This window comes from Scyliorhinus canicula, chromosome 31, assembly GCF_902713615.1.
Source record: "Scyliorhinus canicula chromosome 31, sScyCan1.1, whole genome shotgun sequence".
Classification (NCBI taxonomy): Eukaryota; Metazoa; Chordata; class Chondrichthyes; order Carcharhiniformes; family Scyliorhinidae; genus Scyliorhinus; species Scyliorhinus canicula.
In genome coordinates, this window is record NC_052176.1 from 1067698 (window position 1) to 1088556 (window position 20859).

At 52.4% G+C, this 20859-nt stretch overlaps 1 protein-coding gene across 1 annotated transcript; it reads right to left on the reverse strand.

Annotated features, from left to right (window-relative positions):
* Positions 1-14564: 14564 nt before the first annotated feature.
* Positions 14565-19973, reverse strand: LOC119959024 (phosphofurin acidic cluster sorting protein 1-like). Its single transcript, XM_038787570.1, has 3 exons — positions 19759-19973; positions 17655-17777; positions 14565-15363 (listed from the first exon to the last, which is right to left on the reverse strand). The coding sequence occupies exons 1-3, from the start codon at positions 19955-19957 to the stop codon at positions 15245-15247; spliced, it is 441 nt and encodes a 146-aa protein (XP_038643498.1). The 5' UTR covers positions 19958-19973; the 3' UTR covers positions 14565-15244.
* Between the last annotated feature and the right edge of the window lie 886 nt (positions 19974-20859).

A 20859-nucleotide genomic window follows, 5' to 3' on the forward strand; every position in this document is an offset into this window, starting at 1 on the left:
CATTATCACAAAGACAGGGGATCAACCCCGTTTCAACGGAGAGGGCAGGAGGGCGTGTCAGTAGCTGCACCAAACATACCGAAAGAGGGGATGTCAACCTGGTGTAGTGACAACACAGGACTACTTGCATGCCAAACAACATAGATACGACACCCTGGGTGAGTGCGCCGTCATTTCCATCCCAACAGTCCCCAGAGTCCCAACATAAGTGAATAAAGCAATAATTGCCGTTTTCCTGAGATCATTAACCCTAGACTGCTCCAATGTGTTACAGACACCAGATTTATATGTAAAATATTAACAAACTGTTTATTAATAACAAAAGGAAAAGATGACTATATAAATAATTAACAGAATAATGGTCTACCAGTCTACCAGATTCCAAAACCCTGTCCCACCCTCTACCCAAACGCACACAAGGTAAGGGTTTTTACATAGAATTTACAGTGCAGAAGGAGGCCATTCAGCCCATCGAGTCTGCTCCTGGAAAGAGCACCCTACCCAAGGTCAACACCTCCACCGTATCCCCACAACCCAGTAACCCCACCCAACACTAAGGGCAATTTTGGACACTAAGGGCAATTTATCATGGCCAATCCACCTAACCTGCACATCTTTGGACTGTGGGAGGAAACTGGAGCACCCGGAGGAAACCCACGCACACACGGAGAGGATGTGCAGACTCCGCACAGACAGTGACCCAAGCCGGAATCGAACCTGGGACCCTGGAACTGTGAAGCGATTGTGCTATCCACAATGCTACCGTGCTGCCCTTGGTTGGTGGGGATAAAAATAATGGGGACTAAAGGCTAGGTTTGAGATGAATCTTCACTGCTGTGGTTTCGGCCTCTGGGAAGAGATTTGCTGAAGGATTTTCAGGTCGGCGCAGTTCTGTCTTTCCGCCACCGGATGGAGCTCAGAGTACAGGAATTTTCAGGTCAGCGATTCCAATCACGGGCCTCCAGATGGCGATGTACACAAGTTATTCAGATCAGTGCACTTCTGTTCTGCTACCAGCAGATGGAGCTTTTGTTTCCCTGTGTGATTGATGCAGCATTGACCCTGAAATTGGCAGTCTTTCACTGGCCTGATTTCTGTACGAGACTCTGGCAGATTTGTTTCACAGCTCCAGGGTCCCAGGCGATTCCTGGCTTGGGTCACTGTCTGTGCGGAGTCTGCACGTTCTCCCCGTGTCTACATGGGTTTCCTCCGGGTGCTCCGGTTTCCTCCCACAGTCCAAAGACGTGCCGGTTAGGTGGATTGGCCACGTTCAATTACCCTTAGTGTCCAAAAAAGGTTGGGAAGGGTTGAATAGGATGGGAATAGTGGGTGACGGACCCCGGAAGTGTAGAAGATTTTAGTTTCGACTGGCAGCATGGTCGGCAATGGCTGGGAGGGTTCCGGTGCTGTAATTTTCTTTGTTCTTTATGAGTGCTGCCTGCCTTCTCACTGGGAGCACCTTCCCAGAACTGGTTTGGAGGCTTTAAATATCGCCTGGCCGAGAGAGAAAGAGCCGCAGAGAGAGGAAGTGCATTCCAGCTGCGACCTGTCTGAAACCTTCTCAGGACTGCACAAAAGATGGAACTCAGAAGACACTCCTTCTTCCCTTAAAGTTTCTGACTGGCTCCACGAATGACAAGCAACAATAGGAGAAGGCCAAGAACTGTACATACACCGATTGGCTGCTTGCCAATCGACATCACAGGTTCTGCGACAGAACCTAAAAGGACGTCTTGGCCTGGCCCATCAGGACAGGGGTGTTCAAGTTCTGCCTAAAATCTGTAGTTTAACAGAAATCCCAAAGGGTGCAGTAATGTTGTAGTGGCTAACCAAAAGACCGTAGATCAAAGCAGGCAGCAGCACGGGGATAGAAAATGGAGCACGGGGCAGGCAAAAAGGTTTTATAACAATATCCTAAAAATATAAGCAACAGGTGATAGAACTAAACGATCCCACAACTAACGGATCAGATCTCAGCTCTGCAGTCCTGCCACATCCAAGCCGTGAATGGTGGTGGACAATTAAACAACTCACTGGAGGAGGAGGCTGCAATAATATCCCCCTCCTCAATGATGGCGGAGCCCAGCACATCTGTACAAAAAACAAGGCTGAGCCATTCGCAACAATCTTCAGCCAGATGTGCCGAGTGGATGATCCATCTCGGTCTCCTCCAGAGGTCCCCAGCATCAAAGAATTCAATCTCAGCCAACACGACTCACCCTTCGTGATATCAAGAAACGGTGAAGGCACTGGATACTGCAAAGGCTATGGGATAATATTCTGGAAATAGTACTGAAGACTTGTGTTCCAGAACATGCCACACCCCTAGCCAAGTTGTTCTAGTACAGCACTGGCATCTAAAAACGAGAACCAGAGGACACAATTTCAGACTAAAGGGACGATCCTTTAAACCAAAGATGAGGAGGAATTTCTTCAGCCAGAGGGTGGTGAATCTGTGGAACTCTTTACCGCAGAAAGCTGTGGAGGCCAAATTGCTGAGTGTCTATAAGACAGAGATAGATAGGTTCTTGATCAATAAGGGGATCAGGGGTTATGGGGAGAAGGCAGGAGAATGGGGATGGGAAAAATATCATCCATGATTGAATGGCGGAGTAGACTCCATGGGCCGAGTAGCCGAATTCTGCTCCTATGTCTTATGGTCTCATCTACCCGGCAAGGTGGAAAATTGTCCAGGTGTGTCCAGTACACAAGGAACAGGACAAATCGAACCCAGCCAATTACCGACGTATCAGTCTACTCTCCATCATCAGCAAAGTGATGGAAGGGTTCATCAGCAGAGCTATCAAGCGGCACTTATTCCGCAATAACCTGCTGACAGGCCCTCAGTTTGGGTTTCGCCCAGGGTCACTCAGCTCCTGACCAACATGGACAAAGGAGCTGAATGCCAGAGGTGAGGTGAGAGTGACTATCCTTCGCATCAAGGCAGCATTTGGCTGAGTTTGGCATCAAGGAGCCCGAGCTAAACTGGAGTCAATGGGAATCGGGGGGGAGGGGGGAGAGACTCTCCTCTGGTTTGAGTCATATCCGGCACCAAGTGTCATAATATACACCAGTATATCATGGTGCAGACACGCACTGATGGACATACACTAGGACCAATCAACATGCACAAACACCGCAGCCAATCACCAGTTAGAACCCACGCACTATAAACAGTGGGCATCACTTTTTCCGCACATTCGGGATGCTGCCTCTCAGAAGTACAAGAGTTCATCAAGTACAGTACAGACTCACACCACCTGCTGAGTGATTCAACTGGTTCAGACAGGCACAGGTCTTTAGTTAAACTAGCATCGTGTAAACCCACAGTTATAGCATGTCTAGTATTTTATAAGAGTTAATAAAATAGTGTTGAACCTTCTTCAGTGTTGGTGGCATATGTCTGCTTCATGTGTCCACAGTGCCCAACACATCATGGTACCAGTAGTTAAGGGATGTTAGAACTTCTGAGACCTACCTTCCAGTGATCAGCCTTCCACCAGTCTTCAGCCATCCTGCAACATGGACAGCGTTCGTCTGCCGTCGCCCCTCCACATTACCTGAAACCTGGGCTCCAACTGAAAGATTTTTTAAACAGCGCTTCCAGCTATACCTCGAGGCCATGGACCTGGAAGCTGCCTCGGATGCACGGAAGATTGCTCTCTTCCTCTCCACAGCCGGGGACCATACCCTCCACATCTTTAACTCGCTCACCTTCACTGACAGGGATAAATCAAAGTTCAAGACGGTCCTCCTAAAGTTCGACAGCCACTGCGAGGTCGAGGTCGAGAGCTTCGAGTGCTATAACTTTCAGCAGTGCTAACCTTTCCAGTCCTTTATCACCCACCTCCGTGTCCTTGGGCAGTCCTGTAACTACGGGTCCACTTCTGACTCCATGATACGCGACCAGATAGTTTTCTGTGTGCAGTCGGAGCCCCTTCACCAGCAGCTTCTTAAGGCCAAACAGCTCACCCTGTCCACTGCCATTGAGACCTGCGTGTTCCACAAGCACGCCTCCACGCGGTATTCCCGCATCCAGGCCGCTGAAACGGCGTGGCAAGCTCCCCATGAGGCAGAATGGGTCCAGGTCATCAAATCGCTCCAGGGCTTAAACCTGGACGAAGGCAGCCATTTTGCGCGCTTTTCGCAGGCTCCCGCGCTGGGACGCAACGAACGTGGCGATGTTGAAGAACGTACTGTGCAGGCACACACCACGATGGATCGCACCCCGCATGCGCGGTGGCGTAACAAACGCGCCAACGCAACGGTGTGCGGCATCTGTGGCTCCGCCCACTTAAAGCGGCAATGTCCCGCGAAGACCCGACGACGTTTGTAGTGTGGCAAACTTGGCCACTATGCTGCTTTATGCACGTCGACTCAGCCGGCTAGTTTCCGAAGATCCAGCCAGCCTCGCAGGTATGTCCGGGCCATTCAGCCCACAATCAACGTGCCTGTCCCAGACCTGTCCTCCGACTTTGACAGCGATGACCTGCAAGCCCCTTTCCAAGTTAGCATCATAACCAGGCACAGTATGTCTCCTGAGCGCAGCACCAAGCCCATTCCGATACACAGCATTGATCCGGATGATGAGTGGTGTGCCACCCTTACGGTCAACCAGTGCCCAGTAAGGTTCCGCCTGGACACTGGTGCCTCCGCCAATCTCATTGCGTCGTCTGACCTTCGCAGCCTTCGTGTCCAGCCTGCCATCTGCATGCTAACTGCTTGATTACAATGGAAATGCCATCGCTGCCAGTGGCTCTTGCCACTCGAGGTGACACACAGTGCTCACACAGCTGTCCTATCCTTCGAGATGGTTGCCGCCTCGAAAGCCTCCTTGCTTGGTGCGCAGGCACGTAACCTGCTGAAACTGGTGCAGAGGGTTCACTGTCTCTCTCCCAGCGATGAGTCTGCCTCTCCTGACACTGACTTCAGGGCGCAACTCAACTCCATCATCCAACAGTCTTTGAGGGCATGGGCACGCTCCCGTATACATACAAGATTCTACTCAAGCCAAACGCCATGCCTGTGGTACACGCACCTCACAGGGTCCCAGCGCCCCTTAAGGACCGCCTCAAGCAACAGCTCCAGAACCTTCAGGACCAAGGGGTCATCTCCAGGGTCATGGAACCGACCGACTGGGTGAGTTCCATGGTCTGTGTGAAGAAACCATCCGGTGAGCTAAGGATTTGCAGAGATCCTAAGGATCTTAATCGGAATATCATGCGGGACCACTACCCGATTCCCAAGCATGAGTAACTCACGTGTGAAATGGCCCACGCCAAACCCTTCACAAAACTCGACGCCTCAAAAGGCTCCTGGCAAATCCAGCTGGATGAATCGAGCAGAAAGCCGAGTACATTCAATCCGCCCTCTGCTACAATGAATGCCATTTGGCATCATCTCAGCGTCCAAAGTATTTCACAGAATAATGGGACAGATGATGGAGGGAATCAAAGGCATCCGTGTCTACGTCGACGACATAATAACCTGGTCCAACACCCCGCAGGAGCACATCAGCCGCCTCAAGTGCATACACGAGCATGGCCTCAGCATCAATAGAGCCAAATGCTCTTTCGTCCAGTCGGACATTAAATTCCTGGGTGACCATATTTCCCATTTGGGTGTGCGGCCGGATGAGGACAAAATTGTCCATGAAAACGCCCGAGGACAAGAAAGCGGTCCTCCGGTTCTTGGGCATGATAAATTTCCTCGGAAAGTTTATTCCCAACCTCGCCTCGCAGACTATGGCACTCAGGAACCTGGTCTGAAAGACAACGGACTTCCAGTGGCTCCCTGCCCATGAGCTCGAGTGGAGGGAACTGAAGGCCAAGCTAGCCACGGCCCCAGTGCTGGCTTTTTTTGATCCAGCGAAGGAAATGAAAATCTCTACGGATGCCAGTCAGTCTGGCATTGGAGCCGTGCTTCTGCAGCATGATGAGGCCTCGTCATGGGCCCCCATTGCGTATGCAACGCAGGCAATGACCCCCACGGAACAGCGCTACACGCAAATAGAGGAGTGCTTTGGCCTTCTGACCGGTGTCGTGAAGTTCCACGACTATGTTTATGGACTTCTCCAGTTTACTGTCGAGACCGACCATCGTCCGCTCGTCAACATAATACAAAAGGACTTGAATTATATGACGTCTCGCCTCCAGCACATTCTGCTCAAGCTCCGGAGGTATGATTTCCAACATGTTTATACCCCTGGCAAGGACCTTATCGTTGCCGCCGCCCTCTCTAGGTCGGTCACCACTCCATGCAATCACAAAGGGTTTGTTTGCCAGGTCAACGCTCAAGTTCAGTTTGCAGCCTCCCACTTGCCAGCATCGGATGCACGCCTGGTACAAATTCGCCGGAGACAGAGGCTGACCCCCTACTACAGCGTGTCATGCGCCTAATGACGGACGGGTGGATCAAGGGTCAATGCCCACAATTTTACAATGTTCGAGACGATCTGGCGGTCGTTGATGGGGTTCTCCTGAAGCTAGACCGCATCATGATCCTGCAGAGCATGCGCCAGCTGGTCCTAGAGCAGCTGCACGAGGGCCATCTGGGCGTTGAAAAATGTCACCGCAGGGCCAAGGAAGCTGTCTATTGGCCAGGAATCAACGGCGACATTGCCAATGCGGTACTCAACTGCCCCACCTGCCAGCGTTTTCAGCCCGCCCAACCACAGGGGACTCTGATGCCCCATGAGTTGGTCGCATCGTCCTGGACCAAGGTGGGCATTGACCTGTTCCACGCATTGGGTAGGGACTATGTATTAATTATTGATTACTTCTCAAACTACCCGGAGGTCATCAGGTTGCACAACCTCACTTCATCCTGTCATTCGGGCGTGCAAAGAGACATTTGCCCGGCATGGCATCCCGCTCACAGTGATATCGGACAATGGCCCCTGCTTCACAAGCCAGGAATGGGCCAGCTTCGCACGGCAGCACAACTTCACACACATCACATCCAGTCCCCTGTACCCTCAGTCCAATGGCAAAGCAGAAAAGGGGGTTCACATAGTCAAGAGGCTACTCTGCAAGGCTGCCGATGCCGGATCTGACTTCTATCTCGCTTTGTTGGCCTATCGCTCCGCCCCGCTCGCCCCTGGGCTGTCACCCGACAATTGCTGAGGACGACGGTGCCGTCTATTCATACCCCGAATCTTGATCATGTTCCCATGCTTCACAAGATGCAGACGTCTCCGACGCAGCAAAAGGCCACACGCGACTCACATGCTGCTGATCTCCCCGACATCCAGTCGAACGATAAGGTTCGCATTCGTCTCCCGGATGGTGGCTGGTCTGCAACTGCTGTTGTCCTTAGGCAGGTGGCCCCCCACTCCTTCCTGGTTCGGTTACCAGACGGATCCATTCGGCGCCGCAACCGACGTGCCCTTTGCCTTGTTCCACAATCGTTACAGGATCCTCCGAGCAGATCCTCTGCTGACCCTGCCATGGACTGTGCAGAGCTTCCGGTCACTCTGCCTCCCCCTGACTGTGTTGCAGCCCACCCAGCTCCGGACCTGGAGGCTATCGACCCGCCCTTGAGGCGGTCAACCAGAATTCGTCGGCCACCTCAGAGACTGAATTTATGAACTTTGCAAATATATGGACTCTCGGAGATGTTTCCTTCCTTGTCGCTTTCTATTGGTTTGTATATAGCACTGCATCTGCACCAGTCACCTTCCCTTGTATATAGCTAAGTTTTCCTGTATATAGATCTGGACATATGTCTTCGCACCTCACATGTAGTTAGGAACATTCTTCACACAGCCACACTATTTATTGTCACACATTCACATCAACATTTTTATAAAAGGGGGGGGGGATGTCATAATATACACCAGTATATCATGGTGCAGACACACACTGATCAAAATGAAAAAATGAAAATTGCTTATCGTCACGAGTAGGCTTCAATGAAGTTACGGTGAAAAGCCCCTAGTCGCCACATTCCGGCGCCTGTTCGGGGAGGCTGGGACGGGAATTGAACCGTGCTGCTGGCCTGCTTTCAAAGCCAGCGATTTAGCCCAATGAGCTAAACCAGGCATCCCGCTCATTTGGGATGCTGCCTCTCAGAAGTACAAGAGCTGATCAAGTACAGTACAGACTCACACCGCGTGCTGAGTGATTCAACTGGTTCGGACAGGCACAGATCTCTCGTTAAATTAGCATCGTGTAAACCCACAGTTATAGTATGTCTGGTATTTTATAAGAGTTAATAAAATAGTGTTGAACCTTGTTCAGTGTTGGTCTGCTTCACGAGTCCACAGTGCCCAACTCTTCGCAGAGGGAGATGGTTGTGATGGTTGGAGGTCAATCATCTCGGCTCCAGGACATCACTGCAGGAGTTCCTCAGGGTCGTGTCCTCGGCCCAAACCATCTTCAGCTGCTTCATCAATGGGTCGTGTAACCACACGTTACCAATCACCACCCTCTGAATCTCGGTGCAAAGCTCAAATATTCCACAACAGAACACATTGATTGGCACTGGCCCTGTTTAAAATTCCCGTGTGGGGGGACGAAAAATACCTGACTCAACGGTTTGGGCGGGAAAATCACCGCGCATGCCCGGATCAAACCCAGCACTGAGCAGGCGCGGACACGCCGCCGGGCCGGGGCTGGGGCACTGCGCAGGCGCACTCCGCCCGCCGGGGGTGAGGGAGGCGCACTGCGCAGGTGCGAACCCCTGGTCACGCGGCGTCGCGCAGGCGCACCTCCGGCCGCCGCCGCGCGCGGACCAACCGTCGTTCGACCGCCGCGTGCTTGGGTCGACCGCCTCGGATTCCCGCGCCTCCGCCCAACCCCACCTCACCTCTTCCCCGCTTCACTCACCCGCGAGTCGATGCCAAGGATGGACGGACGGACGGAGGAACCCGGCGGCGCCCAGGTGAGAGAAGCTTCACCCTCCGGGGATCCGAATGGCGGCGGCGACGGATGCGATGTCAGGGGCACGTGACCGGGCCAATCGTAGGGTCTCTCTCAATGCAGCCAATCACAGGGTCGCGCTCATCAATACAGCCAATCACAGGGTCGCGCTCACATCAATACAGCCAATCACAGGGTCGCCCTCACATCAATACAGCCAATCACAGGGTCTCTCTCAATAGAGCCAATCACAGCGGCTCCCTTACATCAATACAGCCAATCACAGGGTCTCTCTCAATAGAGCCAATCAAGGGATCTCCCTCACATCAATACAGCCAATCACAGGGTCTCTCTCGATAGAGCCAATCACAGCAGCTCCCTCACATCAATACAGCCAATCACAGGGTGCCATTCACAGGATCTCCCTGACATCAATACAGCCAATCATAGGGTCTCCCTCACATCAATACAACCGATAACAGGATATCCCTCAATACAGCTAATCACAGAGTGTCCCTCAATACAGCCAATCACAGGGTCTCCCTCAATACAGCCAATCACAGAGTCTCCCTCAATACAGCCAATCACAGAGTCTCCCTCAATACAGCCAATCACAGGGTCTCCCTCAATACAGCCAATCACAGAGTCTCCCTCAATACAGCCAATCACAGGGTCTCCCTCAATACAGCCAATCACAGGTCTCACATCAATACAGCCAATCACAGGGTCTCCCTCACATCAATACAGCCAATCACAGTGGCTCCCTCACATCAATGCAGCCAATCACAGGGTGTCTCCCTCAATACAGCCAATCACAGCGTCTCCCTCACATCAATACAAACAATCACAGGGTCTCCCTCAATACAGCCAATCACAGCGGCTCCCTCAATACAGACAATCACAGGGTCTCCCTCAAATCAATACAGCCAATCACAGGGTCTCCTTCAATACAGCCAATCACATGGTCTCTCTCTCAATACAGCCAATCACAGGGTCTCCCTCAAATCAATACAGCCAATCACAGGGTCTCCTTCAATACAGCCAATCACATGGTCTCTCTTAATACAGCCAATCACGGTCTCCATCACATCACACAAACATATAGGTGATTGGCGGGACAAGGCCACTCTGCCCCTCCAGATAACCCTTATTAATCAAGAACCTATCTAGCTCAGCCTTAAAGACTCTGCTGCGAGCTGGAGAGAGACTCCTAGTTGATTCAGACCGCGCAGTGAGAGGAATGTCGACTCAGCAAATCTCTTCCATATCAGCACAACTTTTTATTTGGTTAAAAAAAATGGTTATACTTTATATATATTGAAGCAAAATACACAGAACGGAGACCGTTACTGAAGGACAAGGACATTCACTATCTCTCTCCGAGTACCGATAACAGGCCCGCTGTTACTAGCTCAGTAGAGAATCAGAGACAAAGAAAGCACAAAATACCGGGGACGTTCACAGACTATCCTCAAGGGTGACGGGGGGGGGGGGGGGGGGGGGGAAGCAGATTTGACAGGAACTTTCAAAAAGGGGGGGTTGGGGAAATACTCGGGAAAGGAGGAATCTGTGGGGGGGAGAGCAGGGGGAGGGAGTGGGACTAATTAAATAGATCGTCAAATAGCCAGCGCAGACACGATGGGCTGAATGGCCTCCCCTTCTTTGCTGCCTCATTTGCAAATTTGTAACAAACTCCTCCAGTTGGTGGCTGGAACACAATTCTCCGGACCCCGGAGAGCATTGGCCGGTGTTCCATTGTCCGAGTGCAGACGAGACCAGTTTAATCTTGCTGCAGCATAGACTGTGTAAGATCCCCTCTGCCTCCCCAGACCCTCCCAGCACCCTCACCCAACGCAGCTGTCAACTCTCACTAACGTGGGGTTGCACGGAATCATCTGCTGCAGGACCAGGCGAACAGGCTGAAGCTGGATGTTCAATTGCCGCAGGCCTCATAGTCAATGTGTGTGTCTCTGTATGTGTGTGTGCACGCGTGCAAAAGTGTGAGTATGCCTGCCCGTCCGCAAATGTGCACGTGCAAAAGTGCATGAAAGTATGTGCATGCACGTGTACTTTAAAGTGTTTGTGCAAGAAAGAATATGTGCAAGAATGTGTGTGTGCAAAAGGTATGATTGTGTATGTGTGTGAAAGTTTGTGCAAATATATGCGAACGAAGGTGTGAGTGAAAATGTTTGCAAGCAAAAGTGTGCGACCAAAAGTGTGGGAGGAAGTGTGCAGGTGAAAAAGTTATGTGAGTGAATGTGTATGTACATGAAAGTGTGCACGCACAAAAGTGGATGTGTGTGCAAAAATGTGCGCGCAAATGTGTACTGCACACGGATCAGAATGTGTGCCAGTGTGAATGTGTGTGCACAAGAGAGAATTTGTGTGTGTGTGTGTGTTTGAGTGCATGTCTGAGTGTGCGTGTGTAAGAATGTGCGCTTGTCTGCGAACGTGTGCATGTGTGAGAGCGTGTCTTGAGTGCATGTCTGTGAGATTGTGTGGTGTGTACGTGTGTCTGTGTGCATGTCTCGGTGTGTCTGAATGTCAATTATGTGCATGTCTGAGTGTGCATGGGTGTAAGAGTATGTGTGTGACTGTGTGCATGTGAGAGTGTGTGTGAATGTCTGTGTGCATGTATGAGAGTGAATGCGTGTATGAGACTGTGCATGTATGAGTGTGTGAATGTCAGTGTCTGCATGTATGTGAAAGTGTGTGAATGTTAGTGTCTGCAAGTATGTGAGTGCGTGTGTATGTGTGTGTGTGACTGTGCATGTATGTGAGTGTGTGAATGTCAGTGTCTGCATGTATGTGAGTGCGTGCGTGTATTTGTGACTGTATGTGTGTGTGAATGTCAATGTGTGCATGCGAGAGTGTGTGTGTGTGTATATGCGAGTGTGTGCATGTATGAGTATGTGTCTGACTGCATATCTGTAAGTGTGTGATTACATATCTGAGTGTGACTGCATGTCTGTGAGTGCGTGTGCATGTCACTGTGCATGTCTGAGTGTGTGTGTCTGAGTGCATGTCTGTGAGAGACTGCATGTGTGAGAGAGTATGTGTCAGTGTGTGCATGAGTGCATGTTTGTGAAAGTGTGTGCATGTCTGAGTGAGTGCATGTGACAGCGTATATGACAACGTGCGTGAGAGTGTGTGCGTGAGCATGTCTGTATGTTTGAGTGCATTTGTGTGTATGCACATGTATGAATGTGTTTGCATACACACACACACACTTCAGTGGGGAACAGGAATGCTGATTTCCAGTAACCCTCCCTTCCCACGGTGGTCGACAGTATTTGGAAGTCGACATTTTCACCCATCCTGTGTGTTGCTGTGAATTTGATTCTCCTCTAACTTGGCAACCTTGTGTAAAATTCACACCAGTTCATACACTTAGTCACATTGCACCACTGCTACCTGCTTAATCTGCACCACTGCTACCTGCTTAATCTGCACCACTGCTACCTGCTTAATCTGCACCACTGCTACCTACTTGTCTCTTTATCCTGAAGAAAGATTCCAATATTGTAAAAGTGCAGCAAGCTCGGATTCTCAGTCGCCCTTTTTAGGCCAATTGTAGCCCCAAATGTGATTGTTTAAATCATGATGTGGAGATGTTGGTCTGGGGTGAGAACAGTAGGACATCCGACAACACCAGATTAAAGTTCAACAGGTTTGTTTCAAGTCTCTGGCTTTCGGAGTTGTTTCCTTCAAACAACCGCGCAATCTCAAACAAACCATTGTTTGCAGCAAACTACCCAGCCTTCAGAACAGTGACCACGACACCACACAACCCTGCCATGGCAATCTTTGCAAGACATGCCAGATCATCGACATGGGTATCACCATTACACGTGAGAACAGCCCCCACCAGGTACGCGGCACATACTCGTGCTACTCGGCCAACGTTGTCTACCTCATACTCTGCAGGAAAAGATGTCCCGAAACGCGGTACGTTGGTGAGACCATGCAGACGCTGCGGCAACGGATGAACGTGCGACAATCACCCGGCAGGAATGTTCCCTTCCAGTCGGGGAACACTTCAGCAGTCAAGGGCATTCAGCCTCTGATCTCCGGGTAAGCGTTCTCCAAGGCGGCCTTCAGGACGTGCGGCAACGCAGAATCGCCGAACAGAAACCTATAGCTAAGTTCCACACACATAAATACGGCCTCAACCGGGACCGTGGATTCATGTCGCATTACATTCACCCCCCACCATCTAGCCTGGACTTTCAAAATCCTACCAACTGTCCAAGCTTGAGACAATTCACACCTATTTAACCTGGGATTATCCCTCTCTCCAGTCGCACCATCTGGACCTGTAAAGACTTAATTACCTGCAAAGACTCGCATTCAAAGTATCGTCTTGCATCTTTGACTTTATATATATGTTTGTGGAACCCACTTCTTCATTCACCCGAGGAAGAAGATGTGCTCCAAAAGCTAGTGATTCGAAATAAACCTGTTGGACTTTAACCTGGTGTTGTAAGACTTCTCACATTGTTCAAATCAGCACAGGCCGGAGGTGGAGCCTGGGCCTTTCCTGCTCAGTGTGTGGGGCTCAGTACCACAGCAGGGCAAGTATGTCACAGCTCGGTCACTGGATGGCTCCTTATCTTATGCGAATCAATCCTGAGGGTGATGTGTGTCGCGGAGCGGAAAGATTCTGACACAAAGTCCAACACCTCACCCACTCTCTCGGTCCATATTGTACAACAGTTTCATGGCAATATCAATACAAACAGCTTCAAAAAACAGCGAAAAAATTCACTATTTACAACACACAGCAAAACGTCACCCACAGCATAAAACGTAAGGTACATCAGGAATCAGAAACTCCCATTAAAAACTCCCAGAACAGGTACAGCACAGAGTTAGATACAGAGTAAAGCAACCTCTGCACTGTCCCCATCAAACACTCCCAGGACAGGTACAGCACGGGGTTAGATACAGAGTAAAGCTCTCTCTACACTGTCCCCATCAAACACTCCCAGGACAGGGACAGCACGGGGTTAGATACAGAGTAAAGCTCCCTCTACACTGTCCCCATCAAACACTCCCAGGACAGGTACAGCACGGGGTTAGATACAGAGTAAAGCTCCCTCTACACTGTCCCCATCAAACACTCCCAGGACAGGTACAGCACGGGGTTAGATACAGAATAAAGCTGCCTCTACACTGTCCCCATCAAATACCCCCAGGACAGGTACAGCACGGGGTTAGATACAAAGTTAAGCTCCCCCTACACTGTCCCCATCAAACACTCCCAGGACAGGTACAGCACGGGGTTAGATACAGAGTAAAGCTCCCTCTACACTGTCCCCATCAAACACTCCCAGGACAGGTACAGCACGGGGTTAGATACAGAGTAAAGCTCCCTCTACACTGTCCCCATCAAGCACTCCCAGGACAGGTACAGCACGGGGTTAGATACAGAGTAAAGCTCCCTCTACACTGTCCCCATCAAACACTCCCAGGACAGGTACAGCACGGGGTTAGATACAGAGTAAAGCTCCCTCTACACTGTCCCCATCAAACTCTCCCAGGACAGGTACAGCACGGGGTTAGATACAGAGTAAAGCTCCCTCGTCACTGCAAGAATTTTTAAAAAACAAACAAATTTAGTGCACCCAGTTAAATTTTTCCAATTAAGGGGCAATTTAGCGTGGCCAATCCACCTACCTTGCACATCTTTGGATTGTGGGGGCGAAACCCACGCAAGCACGGGGAGAATGTGCAAACTCCACACGGACAGTGACCCTGAGCCGGGATCGAACCTGGGACCTCGGAGACTGCAGGGCTAACCCACTGCGCCACCGTGCTACCCTTCACTGTAAGAATTGAATGGTTTCACTCAAGTGCTGGATCAAGAGGCTGCAGCGACAAAGGGGCATCATTTATGAATCTGCGAATCTAAAAGCCATTAAACGGTAATGCAGGGAGATTCCTGGCTGCACCTTCACATGGACACTGACAGGAGGAATGATAGAGTGTGGGGGAGGGAGGAGGTCACAGTAGTGAGGGGGTGGGTATCATAAAAGAGGGTCTCACGGACATGGGTGGGTCACAGACTGGTGATCACAGCGAGGGGGGGTTTCACCAATATTCGGGGATCACAGACATTGGTTTGGGGAGGGGGGTTCGGGAATTACAGACACGGGGGACGAGTATAAAAGCTGTTTTGTACACAGCTCGCCAGTTACAATGTTCCTCTAAGAATCAGGCAGTTTCACATCTCGAACATCTCCGTGGTATATTCCAGTGGGACGTGGGGTGTCCCAGTCAGCAGGGTGAGATGGGAGATGCAGTTAGCCTTACTGTGTGTGTGTGTGTGTGTGTGTGTGTGTGTGTGTGTGTGTGTGTGGGGCCTCTACCCCAGTACCGGGCTAACAGGAGGGTTTATTGGACGAGAAGAGTCCGATTGGGAAATGCTTGACATGAGTCGGCCACTGGGCTGCCAGCTGGAAAAACTTCACCTCGTTCCAATCGAGTCCATCGATAGAAACTGCAAGACACAAAATATCACCAATCAGTCTTTCATCTCCTCACCCCTCTCTCCATCTCACGGGAGCATGAAGTGAAATGAAATGAAAATCGCTTATTGTCACAAGTAGGCTTCAAATGAAATTACTGAGAAAAGCCCCTAGTCGCCACATACCGGCCGCCGCCTGTTCGGGGAGGCTGGTACAGGAATTGAACCGTGCTGCTGGCCTGCCTTGGTCTGCTTTAAAAGCCAGCTATTTAGCCCAGGGAGCTAAACCAGCCCCCAGGCATCTGTCAGACACTGGGCCTTGTTAATGATAGGTGACCAGAAACTCTGACAAAGTGGTCAGTTTTAAGGAGCGACTTTAGAAGGTCTAATGCAGGTAGGGAATTTACAATGAATGGTAGAACCCTCAAGAGTATTAACAGTCAGAGAGATCTGGGTGTACAGGTCCACAGGTCACTGAAAGGGGCAACACAGGTGGAAAAGGTAGTCAAGAAGGCATACGGCATGCTTGCCTTCATTGGCCGGGGCATTGAGTATAAAATTTGGCAAGTCATGTTGCAGCTGTATAGAACCTTAGTTAGGCCACACTTGGAGTGTAGTGTTCAATTCTGGTTGCCACACTACCAGAAGGATGTGGAGGCTTTAGAGAGGGTGCAGAAGAGATTTACCAGGATGTTGCCTGGTATGGAGGGCATTAGCTATGAGGAGAGGTTGAATACACTTGGTCTGTTCTCACTGGAACGGCAGAGGCTGAGGGGCGACCTGATAGAGGTCTACAAAATTATGAGGGGCATAGACAGAGTGGATAGTCAGAGACTTTTTCCCAAAATAGAGGGGTCAATTACTAGGGGGCATAGATTGAAGGTGCGAGGGGCAAGGTTTAGAGGAGATGTACGAGGCAAGTTTTTTTACACAGAGGGTAGTGGGTGCCTGGAACTCGCTGCCGGAGGAGGTGGTGGAAGCAGGGACGATAGTGACATTTAAAGGGCATCTTGACAAATACATGAATAGGATGGGAATAGAGGGATACGGACCCCGGAAGTGGAGAAGATTTTAGTTTAGACGGGCAGCATGGTCGGCGCAGGCTTGGAGGGCCAAAGAGCCTGTACCTGTGCTGTGCTTTTCTTTGTTCTTAAAGGAAGAAAGAGAGGGAGGCAGGGAGAGGTTAAGGGAGGGGATTCCAGAGCTCAGGGCCCCCCAGGCAGCTGAAGGCACGGCCGCCAATGCCGGAGCAATGGGAATTGAGGGATGCTCAAGAGGCCAGAATTGGAGGAGCGCAGAGATCTTGGAGGGTTGTAGGGCTGGAGGAGGTTACAGAGATAGGGAGGGTTGCAGGGGCTGCTGAGGTTACAGAGATAGGGAGGGTTGTAGGGGCTGGAGGAGGTTACAGAGATAGGGAGGGGTGTAGGGACTGGAGGAGGTTACAGAGATAGGGAGGGTTGTAGGGGCTGGAGGAGGTTACAGAGATAGGGAGGGTTGTAGACGCTGGAGGAGGTTACAGAGATAGGGAGGGTGTAGGGGCTGGAGGAGGTTACAGAGATAGGGAGGATTGTAGGGACAGGAGGAGGTTACAGAGATAGGGAGGGTTGTCGGGGCTGGAGGAGGATACAGAGATGGGGAGGGTTGTAGGGGCTGGAGGAGGTTACAGAGATAGGGAGGGTTGTAGGGGCTGGAGGAGGTTACAGAGATAGGGAGGGGTGTAGGGGCTGGAGGAGGTTACAGAGATAGGGAGGGTTGTAGGGGCTGGAGGAGGTTACAGAGATAGGGAGGGGTGTAGGGGCTGGAGGAGGTTACAGAGATAGGGAGGGTTGTAGGAGCTGGAGGAGGTTACAGAGATAGGGAGGGGTGTAGGGACTGGAGGAAGTTACAGAGATAGGGAGGGTTGTAGGGGCTGGAGTAGGTTACAGAGATAGGGAGGGTTGTAGGGACTGGAGGAGGTTACAGAGATAGGGAGGGTGTAGACGCTGGAGGAGGTTACAGAGATAGGGAGGAATGAGAAAATTAAGCTAAAAGGGGGTGATTGCTGATCGGTGCAGTGATGTCAGTCAGTGAACACGGGGTGAGTGTATTCAGACGGGATGGAGGGGCTGTGAATTGGTTGAGGGTCCGGTTCACTCTGGGACAGTTGAGTGTGTGGGTGATAACGGGAAAGGCTGCTGTGAGGCGAGGAGAATCACACTGAGATAGGAGCAGCTGGGGATAACACTCTGAGCTTCCCAAAAGCATGTTTCCTGCCTGTGACACCAATCACATTCCTCGTGGACAGAGTCAGTGGCATCAAGCTGCCCGCTGACCCCACAACTGACCTTTTAACATGATCTGTTGCTGATGTTTTGCGGAGCAGATCAATCTGCTGATTCCGTCAATGATCTGACTCTTCGAATCCAAGTCCTTCTCCTTTGGCTTCTTGCTCAGAAATATCGTCGGCACTAAACACAGAATAAAACCCAACAATTCATCCACAGCAATGGCCCCAAATCCCCATCCCATAACACAATCCAACCCTTTACATCACCTCCCTCACTCTCTCCCTCTCGTCCTCCCTCCCTCTCCACTCGCCCACTCTCTGTTTGTGATCTACATAAATGACCTGGAGGAAGGTACAGGTTGTCTGATTAGCAAGTTTGCAGATGATACTAAGATTGGTGGAGTTGCAGATAGCGAGGAGGACTGTCAGAGAATACAACAAAATATTGATAGATTGGAGAGTTGGGCAGAGAAATGGCAGATGGAGTTCAATCCAGGCAAATGCGAGGTGATGCATTTTGGAAGATCAAATTCAAGAGCGGACTATATGGTCAATGGAAGGATCTTGGGGAAAATTGATGTGCAGAGAGATCTGGGAGTTCAGGTCCATTGTACCCTGAAGGTGGCAACGCAGGTTGATAGAGTGGTCAAGAAGGCATACAGCATGCTTGCCTTCATCGGACGAGGTACTGAGTACAAGAGTCGCAGGTCATGTTACAGTTGTATAGGACTTTGGTTCGGCCACATTTGGAATACTGCGTGGAGTTCTGGTCGCCACATTACCAGAAGGATGTGGATGCTTTGGAGAGGGTGCAGAGGAGGTTCACCAGGATGTTGCCTGGTATGGAGGGTGCTAGCTATGAAGAAAGGTTGAGTAGATTAAGATTGTTTTCATTGGAAAGACGGAGGTTGAGGGGGGACCTGATCGAGGTCTACAAAATTATGAGAGGTATGGACAGGGTGGATAGCAACAAGCTTTTTCCAAGAGTGGGGGTGTCAGTTACAAGGGGTCACGATTTCAAAGTCAGAGGAGGAAAGTTTAAGGGAGATGTGCGTGGAAAGTTTTTTTACGCAGAGGGTGGTGGGTGCCTGGAACGCTTTACCAGCGGAGGTGGTAGAGGCGGGCACGATAGCATCATTTAAGATGCATCTGGACAGATATATGAACGGGTGGGGAACAGAGGGAAGTAGACCTTGGAAAATAGGCAACAGGTTTAGATAAAGGATCTGGATCGGCGCAGGCTGGGAGGGCCGAAGGGCCTGTTCCTGTGCTGTCATTTTCTTTGTTCTTTGTTCCCCCACTTCTCTCCCTCCTCCTTCCCGGCTCTCTCTCTCTCCCTCCCTCTCCACTCGCCCACTCTCTTCCTCCCCTACTTCTCACTCCCTCCCTCCCACTGTCCCCCTCCCCCCTCTCCCACTCTCTCCCTCCCCCATTCTCCCTGCTCCCTCCTCCCTCTCCCCCTCCCACTCCTCCCTCTCCCCCTCCCACTCCTCCCACTCTCTCCCTCCCCCCTCCCACTGTCCCATTCCCCCCTCTCCCACTCTCTCCCTCCTCCCCACTCTCCCTCCCCCCACTCTCTCCCTCCCCCCCACTCTCTCCCTCCCCCCTCCCACCTCCCCACTCTCCCTCCCCCCACTCTCTCCCTCCCCCTCCCACTGTCCCACTCCCCCCTCTCCCCCTCCTCCCCACTCTCCCTCCCCCCTCCCACTGTCCCACTCCCCCCTCCCACTGTCCCTCTCCCACTCTCTCCCTCCTCCCCACTCTCTCCCCCTCCCCCACTTGCTCCCTCCCCCCCCCACAAGCTCCCTCCCCCCATTCTCTCTCCCTCCCCCCTCTCCCTCCTCCCTCACCCACTCTCTCCCCCTCCCCCACTTGCTCCCTCCCCCCATTCTCTCTCCTTCCCCCTCTCCCTCCCCACTCTCTGCCCCTCCCCCACTTGCTCCCTCCCTCCCCACAAGCTCCCTCCCCCCATTCTCTCTCCCTCCCCCCTCTCCCTCCTCCCTCACCCACTCTCTCCCCCTCCCCCACTTGCTACCTCCCCCCCACAAGCTCCCTGCCCCCCACTCGCTCCTTTCCCCCCACTCCATCCCGACCCCCCACTCCCTCCCCCACTCTCTCTCTCCCCACTCCCTCCATCCCACTCTCTATCACTCTGTTCTCACCTTTCTTGTTCTTTTCTTTGGTGACCACAGTCATGGACATGGTGATGGAAGGCGTGAGTTCACCGCCATTCGGGAGTCGGCTGACCTGTACGGAGCGGAACGCGCTCTTCAACGTGTTCTTCACATTAATATCGCGCTTCTCCCCCTCCTTCCTCTTCTCCGCTGAGTGAGAGAGCCAGTAATCCACCTGGAGGCCCATAGCTTCAACCCCAGCCGGACTGTAACAACAACAATACTGTCACAACGGAGCCAGTAATCCACCTGGAGGCCCATAGCCTCACCCCCAGCCGGACTGTAACAACAACAACACTGTCACAGCGGAGCCCGGCAACCCACCCGTCCCCACGTGGGCCCATCCCCCCTCCACACCCACTGGGCCCATCCCCCCTCCACACCCACTGGGCCCATCCCCCATCCACACCCACTGGGCCCAGTTCCCCACCCATCCCCACGTGGGCCCATCCACACCCACTGGGCCCAGTTCCCCACCCATCCCCACGTGGGCCCATCCCCCCTCCCCACCCACTGGGCCCAGTCCCCCCTCCCCACCCACTGGGCCCAGTCCCCCCTCCCCACCCACTGGGCCCAGTCCCCCCTCCCCAGCCACTGGGCCCAGTCCCCCCTCCCCAGCCACTGGGCCCAGTGCCCCATCCACACCCACTGGGCCCATCCCCCCTCCACACCCACTGGGCCCAGTCCCCCCTCCACACCCACTGGGCCCAGTCCCCCCTCCGTCCCCACGTGGGCCCAGTCCCCCCTCCACACCCACTGGGCCCATCCCCCCTCCACACCCACTGGGCCCATCCCCCCTCCACACCCACTGGGCCCAGTCCCCCCTCCACACCCACTGGGCCCATCCCCCCTCCACACCCACTGGGCCCATCCCCCCTCCACACCCACTGGGCCCATCCCCCCTCCACACCCACTGGGCCCATCCACACCCACTGGGCCCATCCCCCCTCCACACCCACTGGGCCCATCCACACCCACTGGGCCCAGTCCCCCCTCCACACACACTGGGCCCATCCCCCCCTCCACACCCACTGGGCCCATCCCCCCTCCACACCCACTGGGCCCATCCCCCCTCCACACCCACTGGGC